Genomic DNA, 10,722 nt, shown 5'->3' with positions numbered 1-10,722 from the left:
GTCACGGGGATGGCACCCAATTAATAGTAAATTGATGGAGAGGGTGTGCAGGGGTACGGCTGGGGACACCTCCAGGAAGCTGGAGAGGAGTAATGGAAGATGCTTCTTTCTCCTATTATCAGGTCCCCATCCATCTCCCCTCTTCAGCTAGCGTGGGTCCCACCTTTTCCAGGGCCAAGCCCAGAAGAGGATACAGCGGCCTTCTAGCTTAGGTCCTGCACCCTCTCCCACCGTTTCCCTGGTTGGACCAGACCTGTCCCATCCCGTCCCTCCTGGAGGGCCCCACTCGCATCGTTGCCCTTTTAAGAAAGAGGAAATTCTTCTCATAAACAAGCGCCCCAACCAGAAAGCGGAGCTTGCCCCACCATATCTTGGGCAAAAGGGGGTGCTTCCAGGCACAAAGCTGGCTCCAGGCTCAACCCAAGGAAAGGCCTGGCGGCCCCCTCTCGCCACCGCTCTCCGCAGCTCAAGAGCTAGGGTCCGAGACACCGGGAGAGGCAGGAGGTGGGACTTGGGGGAGCCTAGAAACAGCCCAGGGAGCGTCTATAAAGTGCAACCCTTGCACGGGGCGAAGGGGTGCCGGGCGGCTCCCAGCGGCCGGAGGGGTTCCCCGCCCACACGATTCCCCCCTCACCTCCCTGCGTTCGCCTGGGCGGATTCCGAGGCCCCAGGGCGCGAGGCTCAAGCGCCCGCCTCCTCCTCTTTGGCGGGGAGGGGAAAGGCAGCGGCGGGGAGTGAGGGCACTTGGGACCTTCCCTGCCCCTAGGGGGAGCTGGGAGTCAGTGCGGAGGGAGCTTTAAATGCGCGGCGTGGGAGTCCGGGCCGCGGGGTCCCCTGGGGAGATGGCAAATGAATTGGGCCTCCGAGGCACGGACTCGGGTTCCAAGACCCGGGCCTGAAGAGGGGACAACTGCGCCTCCGTTTTACTGCCTGGGATGTGGTTTGCGGGTGGTACAGAAAGTCTGAGGCTACTCCAGCAGATTCGTGCTTTCCCGGTTTCTGCTCTCCCGCTCTTTTGGACGAGAAGTGAACTAGCATTTTTTGAGCATTCATCGGATTATCCTACACGCCGGTTTAGAGCTGGTGTCCTGCCCCAACTGGGTCCCTCCGTCAGGTCACTCCTATAGGCGCTCAATAAATATTTTTGGAATTACTATTATTTTTAAGTCCTAAGTGTCAGGCACTGTTAAAGTGCTTTACATCCATTGCAAGTTTGGTGTTGTCCCCATTCTACAGATGAGAACACTGAGGCTGGAGGTTAATCACTTGTCCAACCTAGGAAACAGCAGGTCCCTACGGAATGGTTGGCCTGCCTCCAAAACTCCCACTCCATCTTGCTGCCTTCACACACACCCCAGCAGGCCCGTCTGCCCCAGTCATCCCAAACCCCAGCCAGTCACAGGGTGGGGAGTTCATCCAGAGATCTCTCCCCTCTTCTACTCTTCAAGAAGCCCATACAAGAAATGTTGATGGGAGCTGTGGACCAGAAGGGTGGCTCCATGGGCAATGAGACAGGTCCAGACCTGGGAGAGGGATGACGTGAGTCCAGGAGAGAGCAAGACCTCCCAGGAAGCCCAGGCGAATCCCCTTTCCCCAGTGCCCTCCATCCTTTGCCTCCTTTCCTTGCCTCCCCCATCCCCAAGGCACCCTCTGGCCCTGCAGTACCAGATAGGCTGTGAGGCCCAGGTAGACGGCAGCCAGCAGAGCTACAAGGACAAAGTAGGCAGGGTGCGGGAGGCTGGGCAGGTAGATGACCACGAAGTAGAGGTTGATGGCACAGACCAGAGCCATGATGAAGGATGTGATGGCCTTGCTCAGCCTGGGGGCAGGAGGGATGCTGCTCAGGACTGGCTGCATTTCTTCCTTCTCTCCACTGCCCAAGCCAGCCTGGAGGAGACTGAGGGCATGCACAAAGCCACCTTCTCTGGGCTGTGGGATCTGGCGCAGCAGACCACTTGTCCGCTCCTATCTCCTGGGTCCTCCAGACTCCTCACCGGTGCGATTTGGCAAGAGCAGAGTCTGAGGTGAGCCGGTGAGGAGCTCAGGTTCTAGAAATAGCCTCCCTTCCCAGATTCCAGTCCTAGTTCGCCCCTCTTGATCGTAGGGTGACCCTGCACACGTTCCTTAACTTTCATGAGCTTCTTTGGATGCTGGTAATTCCTATCTCTGGGTGGGTGTGAGGATCAAATACAGAACTGAAAGTCCAGGGTTGGGGGTGGGCAGTACTCACCGGCCATTGGCAAACTCCTGCATCACAGCCGGCATGCTGGTGAACGTAAGGATAGGCAGCACAGCAAAGGGAAGCTGGGGAAAGGCAGGAGGATGGGGCTGAGGGGCCTTGCCTTCACAATGCAGCCAGAAGGGGGAAGTGGAGCAGGGCTCCTGTCCTGGGGTGCCTGTGTGTCCTTGGCCAAGTCCCCTCATCGCTCAGAGCCTTCAGGCTCTCCACCTCTGTGCCTTCCAAAGTTGTGAGGCTTCAAAGCAGGAGAAAGCATTTGGGCGCTCTGGTCCCAGTCTGGGATGCCAGCTCTGCCCCCAGTCACTTAAGGGTGTACATCAGTTTTCCAGTCAGTGAAATGGGGACAGTGGTGGTTCATGTGGGAACTGCTGTGAGCCTTAGAGGCAAGGTGTGTTTCGATGAGTGTTAAGGGTGGGGGACAGGCTGCGTATGGAGGTTTGCTGTGGTTCCTGTGCAGCTCGTCAGGTGCAGGGGTGCCAGGGACCACGGGCTCACCAGCAGGCTCTGCAGCACGTTGAGCAGGTCATTGAGACCTGACAGGTCTTTCAGGTCCCTGAAGACCGCCACCAGCACCGTGGGCAGGATGGCGCAGGAGCGAGTCAGGAGTACGCGGGCAAAGCGTGACCACCGCAGCTTCAGGAAGCCCTGGGGTGTGGGGCAGTGGGGCACCTTTGTGGTGGGGTTCAGGACTAGGGATTCCAGAGGAGGGATCCTCTGTCGTCCCTCAGCCCATTTCGCACCAGGGTGAACCCCCTGTTTTTCCATCTCTGAAATGGGAGCAGCTCTGATGCTAGTTGGCAGAGAGAGGATGGATGAGAATAAGGGTTTCCCCCACAGCTGCATGCTTAAGACTAAGCTTTTGGGGTAAAGGCTCCTATTAATCGTGGGTCTGCAGCCAGTAGTGAGTGAGCTACTGAGCCAGTAGCCTCACTTCTCTGCAGATTTTCTCATCGTTAAAGCGTTAAAGCGGGGCTTAAAATAGCGCCTTTGGGCTGCTTAAAGGAGTAATGAGGCTGGTGTCTGACCCCCCAGTAGTGTAGCCGTTGACCTGGGACCCTTGGCCCTTCCCATCCCGCCCCACACCGCACCTCCATCACAAACTGTCCCGCGTACGTGCCGGTCATGGTGGAGCTCTGCCCCGCTGCTAGGAGCCCCACGGCCCAGATGTAGAGGGCAACCGGGCCGAAGACGCAGCCCAGGATCACGCCCTGAGGGGCGAGGTGTGGTTAGACCTGTGGCACCGCCCCCTCGCACAACTCCACCCCGAGGTGGGCGTGGCGATGAGCCCGGTTGGGGCTGGACCGTTACCTTCCAATCCCACCCCTGCTTGGTGCTTACTCCTTGGTAAATGTCCACGTCCACCGTAAGGTTGTTCTTGGGGAAGATCTTGGCGTAGTCGTGGAGGCTGCTGTTGGCACAGACGTTGAACTGTGGGCACCGGGACAGTAGGAAGGTGATGTGCACAGTCTCAGAAAATCAGATGTAACGTGCACAGTCTCAGAAAATCAGACAGCCAGGCCTTGACCAGGGGTGGAAAACTGGTGACCAGGCTGAATCCGGCCAGACAGTTTCCTTGACTAACGAATGTTTTTCCTCTGTAATGTGAATTTGTGGCCAACATCTAAAATTGAGAAGAATCCACACGGGAACCCGGTTTCCAGGGTTCTTTCTGTTGGGTTTGTAAGAGCTGGCATTACCACAATGAGTTGGCTGGCAGTGACCCAAGCTGCTCCACAGCCCCCTCTCCCGTACACTGGACCCACTTAGCACAGGCCTGGACCGCCTGGTCCTTAAGGCCACAGAGCGAGACAGTGGCAGTGCCTGCATCCCCGGAGGCATGGCCAGTCCTCCCCCACCCCCTGCAGTGCTCAGCATTCAGTAAGCACCCACACCCCTGGCTAGCAGTTGTCAGACCCTCATGGCAAAAACCCACTGAGAAAGGAGAGAGGCACAGGTCCCAGATCCCAGAGACTCAGCGAGGAGCTTTGTATCATTGGCTGCTCTGTCCCCAGAGTCGAGGCACTGTCTGAGCCATAACATACTCAGTAAATCTTTGCTGAATGGATGATGGTTTATCTGCTAATGATGAAGATGATCAGCAGAGAGGACTCAGAGAAGAAAAGCACTGCTTGAACCTTCCCAACTCTGTGCTCATGTTCAAGCAGGCCCCAACTCCCAGAATACCCTCCCCGCAGTTGGCTGGACAAATCCTGGCATCCTTCAAGGTACAGTTGGACTGCTGGGTCCTCCAAGACTCAGCTCCTCCCTCCCAGTCACCTCCTTTGGATGTCTGTGCCTTGTCCCCCCTCCAACCCCCCACCTTAGGTTGTCTGGGGAGGAGCCGTGACTCCCCAAGTGAGTGGGAGAGGGGTCTCAGCCAGAGGCCAGGCCACAGATGCCCTCCCCTACCGGTGCAGAAAGTGTGGGACAGACACACTCAAAGGGCTAAGATGCATTGCTTGGTGTCCCCAGCAGAGCCCACAGGGTTTGGGGGGGTGGGGAGGCCGGCTATGGCTGTGTGGGGAGGCCGGCTGTGGCTGTGTGGGGAGGTGTAGCTCACCGCAGCCTCATTGGTTTGCTGGTAGAAGGCCTGCCCAAATACGGCTACAACAAAGAGATTGATGAAGAAGGAGACAGACAGGGCGATGGTGGCCTCAATCAGGAAGTACATGTTGGCTTCTCGGATGTCCGCCCGGCGGGACCGGTCTATCTCTCGAGACTAAGAAGGTCAGAGGGGAGGAAAGAGCCAAAGTTCCTCAGAGCTCCCCCAACATTCTCCATCTTCACACTTCTACTTCTGTTCCCTTCAAACCTCAGTTCTTCTTTCTCCCCGTGGCAGTTTGGGACAGGCCTGGGTCAGCTGACCCCCCTCCTGTATGCCCAGTTATATCCTGCCTTAAGGGCCTTTGCACTTGCCATCCCCTCTACTGGGAATATCTTCTCCCCTGATCTTCCTTCCCATCCTTTGTGTCTCAAAGATTACCTCCTTAGAAAGGCCTTTCTCGACTAACTTTTCTAAAGCAGCTCCTGCTTAGTCATTATCATATTTCTCTGTTTCCTTCCTTCAAAGCACCTTTCACAATCTATAATTCTTTCCTTTACCTGTTTACTTGCTCCTGGTCTGTCCGCCCCACTAGAATACAAGCCCTAGAAAGGCGGATGATTTGTCTGCCTTTTCATTATTGTTCCCTGATTCCCAGCGCGCAGTAGACACCCTATTACTACACATTGAATAAGTAGAGAATGAATCACTTCCCGCCTGAAATCAGGAAGGCGGGAGCCAAAGGGGCGGGGCTCCGGGCTCGGTGGCCGCACTAGCAAGAGCCGGGCGGAGGGGAGCAGACATCACTCCCTCCCCTTCCAAGCTTGGCTCACCTTCACCAGGGCGGAGTGCAGGTAGATGTTGTGAGGCATGATGATGGCGCCGACGATGCCCACGGCCTGCAGCAGCTCTGGACGGCCGCAGCCCGGGCACGAGGGCAGCAGCAGGCCCCGAAGAAGCGCTAGCTGGGCGGGTCTCGCCACCACGTACTGTGGGGAGACGCCTGGTCAGGCCGAGCCCTGGGTGACCTGCCGTTCCCACCATCCGCCCGGACCCTGGCCGCTAGGGGGCGTGGCTAAAGGCCTCTGTCCCCCTCCCTCTCCCAGGCTCTGCAGGGGGCCGGGAGGAATGGCCTGGGCGGGAGGGGGAGGGGAGTGTTGCGGCTTTGGCTTCCTTGGCTTCCCACCTCGTAGCCGAAGGTCAAGGCCATAATAGTAATAAGGAATCCAAAAAAGGCTTCCAGCTTCCGCAACCCTAGGGGGAAAGCAAAGGGTAACAACACCAACAACAATTGTAAGCGATTGGTAATAGTATAGATGAAGAAACCCAAGTCCAAGTAACTCGCTCAAGTCCACACACAGCCGGAGTGAGCGGGCTGCGAGCCTTTCTCTCCTCTCAGTACAGCAGCGTGGTTTATACCCCGTCGCTTGTGAGTGGAGCGGCGCACCCACCGTAGTTGTCAAGGAAGAGGAAGAAGAAGGTGTCCACGATGGTGATGAGGACGCCGCCCCAGAGCGGGATTCTGAAACCGGAGTGGCCAGGGTCAGCCCAGCGGAGGGGCAAGGGTCTGGAAACCGCCCCCCCACCCCGGACCTCCCCAGGCAGGAGACTGTGGAATCTGGCCTCCTGGGAGCAGGGACCCACGTGGCTCCAGGCAGCTAAGGGAGAGGGGAGCGGAGCCTGCTGGGGATAGGAAAATGATACAAAATACGAGGAAAGGCCAAGCTGGGTGCGGAACCAGCCTGGCCTCCAGCTCGGGGCTGCAGTTCTGAAGCCCTAGTGGTGACTGGCATCTGTGTGACTTGAGACAATTCACTCCACGTTTCTGGGTCTCTCAGAATTTCAGCATCTCTCTGATGCCCCCCCCCACCCCCGCAGCCAGCAACACAGCACGACAGCTCTAAGTCAGAGGGTTCGGTTGGGTCATAGGGACTCAGGCAAGTCCAGGGAGGTCCCTGGACTGCAGAGCTGGGGCCCGTTGGGGTGGTACCGTCCGGCTGAGAGCAGACTGAACGCAATGGCGGTGCCAATGACCTCCTGCATGTCTGAGCCCACGATGGCTAGCTCGATGGTCAGCCAGAGGAGCGTGCGGGGCACCTGGGGGGAAGAGGCGACTCTACCAATGATGGGCCAGTTATCCTCATTATTTGTTGATGTCCCATGGCTTTCTGTACCTTTCATGATAAGGTTGGGCAGGCAGCCGGCTCGCGACGCCTGCCAGCCTTGCCCGCTGGCTTCCAGTTAGGTTTTGTAGGAAACAATTAAGGGAGATTGAAAGGCAAGGAGAGATCGTTTTTTCTCCCCTACTTCTAGGGGTGTTCCTGGCAGTGTTGCCAGCAAGAGCACCTGGCAGCCGGGGCTCTCTCAGTATTGGTGGCTGTGCTTCCAGAAGCTTCGCAGCAAATGATGACTGGGGCAGCTGCCCAGCAGCTTTCTGATCCCTGGGTAACACCTCCTTTCCTTGCTCCTCCAGCCCTTCCCATAGCTTCGTGACTGCATCCCTGCATTAAATACCTTTGAAATATCTTTGTGGCCTGGTTTCTGTTTTCCCACCTGGACCGTCACCGGCAGCAGGGTCCCCGGTGTCCACTTCAGCCAATGACCATCCCGAGCCAATGCCTACCTAACTTGCACCTTGGGCAAGTCACTTCCCAGGTTTCAATGTCCCCTCCCGTAAAACGAACAGGTATCTCTAACATCCCTCTCAGTCTGTGTGCTATTAGTTTGAGCCTCAGTCTTCCCATCTATCAAATGGATTTGTGATGCCTCGCTTGAGATGATGTGTTTATTGACCATGGAAGCTGTATATAGCTGTTTGGGGCTTGGAGTCTGTGGGTGCTCCCTGTCCAGGCGCACCAAGCTCACCTTAGGGTAGTAGAGATGGCAGACCTCACCCAAGTCCTTGCCTGTCACCACGCCCAGCCGGGCAGCAAGCCGCTGGCAGAGCAGGCCCAGCACTGTGGCCCACAGCAGCACCCAGAGCAGCTGTGAGAAGACAGGGAGAGGCCTTCTGTGGGGGGTGTGTGGGTGTGGGGGGTGAGGGGGAATAGAGGGGTGGGCGGGAGGGGGGTGGGGAACCCTTTGGCAACCCCAAGCTGCTGCTGGTACCCTCTAACCAAGGATACCCCTTGGGGAGGGAATAGAGGAGATGGAGCCAGAAGACCAGCACCCCTCCCCCATACAGCCCACACTGGCAGGGCAGCCCTGGGGGCCCTTTTTGGGTCCATTTGAACTTGATGCCTGCTTCCCCCAACACCAGCCATGGAGTCCACTCTGGGGAAGTGTGTCAAATTGCGGGGTGGGGGGGCTCTGCCCTCCCCAGGGTGCCCCGACTCAATCACTTTGAATCCAGCCACAGCGCCAGCCTGAAGATCCGACTCAATGTTTCCTGGGTCCAGGAAAGCGATGCTCATGAGGAAGCCGGGCCCCGTGAAGGCCCATAGCTTCCTCAGGTTGAATGTGCCCTGCAGGTGGGAGTGAAGGGAGGAGATATTGGGGCCCCCCGCTGAACCCCTCTGGGCTCATCAGCCCCAGGCTATCTAGCCCTGTATCCTCCTTTCCCCCATTCCTGGAGCTGCCACCCTGGGGTGGAGGGCATGGAGTGGGAGGAAGCAGCAGGATTTGCTGAGTCATAGTGGATTTGCTTTCTGGATCTGTCCAGTTTGGCAGCTGGCCTACGACTGACCAGTCTGCCTCATGCTTGATTCAGCAAATCCTCAGAGCCCAGAGGGGGTCTTTCCAGGGGGTCTCCCTGGTCCTGCTCCTCCTTCTCCAGTCCCTTTTCAAACCATAGTCCCTCCCTTCTGGAGTCCACTGAGCCTAAGATCTCCCCATCCCATTCCAGGGCAAGGCCTGGCAGCCTAAGGATCTGCTGAAGATTCTGGAAGAGCAGGCTGACAGCATCCTAGAAAGTAGCCTACAGCTTCCGTCACTTCTCCCGGTGTCCTCGCCCTGGTCCTTTTCTCTAGTACCACAAGAAATCCTAGAGGCTCCAGCCTGAACTCGCCCCAGGTCCCTTTCTGTCCGAGATTCTGAGATTCGCTCAGAAATCCACTCGATCATTTTTAGACAAAATGTGAGCCCCCTAGGTAAGTGCTAAGGATGGAAACAGGAGAGGACCAGTTGCCACTGTCAGTCACTGCTGCTCAGAGCTGGAAGGGACTTCCCATGGTCTTCAGAAGATCTCTTTCCCCTGGCCTGTGAGATCCTATAACATCCTGTCAGTCCTGAAAGACCCCAGGACGTTTCCAGCATTCTCACCGGTTCTGTGTCGGGAATGGGGATCTTCTCACTCAGGTATGTTGTTCTAAGAGCTTCTTGCTCGTGTGGCTCCGAGCTGGGTGGGCTGGAGATGGAGCCATAGTTGGGCCTGCTTGGTCTTTGAGGGTCCTTGTCACCTGCAAAGGGCCCCAAGGAGGGGCGGTGAGTGCCTGGTTTCTTTCTGGTGGCCCAGGTGTAAAGCTCTCTGTTCTTCCCCCCTACAGCTTCCTGACAAAGTGGAGAGATTAAGACCCATGTGAACAGGGGCCCTTGATTCCCATCTTGGGCCCATCACCTCCAACCGTTGACCAAATGTCTCGAGATTTTATTTGTTTGTTTGTTTGTTTAATTTATTGAGAGAAAGAGCAAGCGCATGCAAGGGGGAGGGAGAGGGGGACAGGGAGGGAATCTCCAGCAGATTCCACGCGGAGCATGGAGCCCAATCTGGGGGTCATTGTCACTACCCTGAGATCATGACCTGAGCTGAAAACCAGAGTTGGATGCTTACCCTACAGAGTCACCCAGGCGCCCCAACCAACCAAATATTTCAGAAGATGTGTGGGAGTACAGCTGCTAGAATTACTCTCCTTCCATGTGGGCAGAGAGATTCTCAAATCCAGGTCTCTCCTGCCACAAAGGATGCAGAGGGGGACACTGGGCTCTGAGGAGGGCACACTGATGCCAACATGTAAGCCCCGTGGCCTCACCCTGTCTCCTCCATCAGACAGGTAAGCTCCAGGAGCTCCAAATCCTCAGAGAACAGACAAAGGGGACACTCAGCACTTGGGGATGAAAAGAGCCCAACCCCAGGTTACTGTCTGGAATTGGGTCGAGGCCAGGATACCCATGGCAGTCCCTGACTCTCCCCTACTCCCAACCCCCTTTTAGGACTCTGGCCCTGGAGGGGGGCTACTCACCTGTCATGAGGATGGCAGACTCAGGCACTGTGCGTGCGAGTGGGATGCTCGCGGCCACTCAGCACACACACTCTCTCTCCGAGGGCTGGTGCCTGCCCGTCTGTGTGCAAGCCCACACCTCCTCTCCACCCTCAGCTGATCTCAGCTGTCCTCACACACATTGTGAAACACTTTCCAAAGGCAGAAGTGGCGAGCTCTGGCGGAAGAGTCTCGTTGACCGAAATGCAGGAACTTTCCTTCCCCTCCTGGCCTGAGGCCCACCACACTTTTGGCCCCCTTCCAAGTGCCGTTCGGTCTGTGTCTCCCAACGTAGCTCTGATTTCAAGACAGTTCCTGCTACTCGGACGTTCATGTCCAGATCACATGACTCCCTGCCCACACAAGCAGTCAGGCCCTTCTCTTCAGTCTGGAGTCCCTAGCAGTGGGAATCCTGATGGCTAGCAGGCCTCAGTTTCCCATTGAGTGCCTCAGAGGAGAAGAGCTTTGGGCACTGCCTGGAGATAGGCCTTGAAGACTCAGGCCAAGGAGAGCCTCAGAAGAATGAGGCACTGGAACTCTGGTCCAGATTCTGCCACTGAGTCACTCAAGATCATCACCAGGCCGTACCTTTCTCTGAACTTGTTTCTTCTGTTACTTGAAGGGCTCAGACTTGTGAAGAGGTCAAAAGAGCAGGGGCCCAAGAAGGCCAGGAAGGTCAGATAAAATATGAGACAGGTAGGGAGTCAGAAAAACAGTGCCTGGGGGGCAAATGGGTGGCTCAGACG

General features: G+C 56.9%; 1 protein-coding gene across 2 annotated transcripts; it reads right to left on the bottom strand.

Moving 5' to 3' along the window:
* Window positions 1-985: 985 nt before the first annotated feature.
* On the bottom strand, window positions 986-10,162 carry SLC11A1 (solute carrier family 11 member 1). Of its 2 annotated transcripts, XM_047722545.1 has the most exons (15): window positions 9,959-10,155; window positions 9,042-9,178; window positions 8,123-8,245; window positions 7,647-7,766; window positions 6,772-6,878; window positions 6,233-6,303; window positions 5,968-6,035; window positions 5,615-5,770; window positions 4,800-4,958; window positions 3,578-3,667; window positions 3,328-3,447; window positions 2,735-2,884; window positions 2,231-2,304; window positions 1,666-1,819; window positions 986-1,523 (listed from the first exon to the last, which is right to left on the bottom strand). In XM_047722545.1, the coding sequence occupies exons 1-15, from the start codon at window positions 9,963-9,965 to the stop codon at window positions 1,437-1,439; spliced, it is 1,623 nt and encodes a 540-aa protein (XP_047578501.1). In that variant the 5' UTR covers window positions 9,966-10,155; the 3' UTR covers window positions 986-1,436. The 2 variants fall into 2 exon arrangements, with proteins under 2 accessions (XP_047578501.1, XP_047578503.1); XM_047722547.1 differs by lacking the exon at window positions 2,735-2,884 and having other exon boundaries at window positions 9,959-10,162.
* Window positions 10,163-10,722: the final 560 nt, after the last annotated feature.

Source organism: Lutra lutra, chromosome 3 (genome assembly GCF_902655055.1).
Source record: "Lutra lutra chromosome 3, mLutLut1.2, whole genome shotgun sequence".
NCBI lineage: Eukaryota > Metazoa > Chordata > Mammalia > Carnivora > Mustelidae > Lutra > Lutra lutra.
The sequence above is the reverse complement of the archived record's forward strand: the minus strand, read 5'-3'. Positions and strand labels throughout refer to the sequence as shown.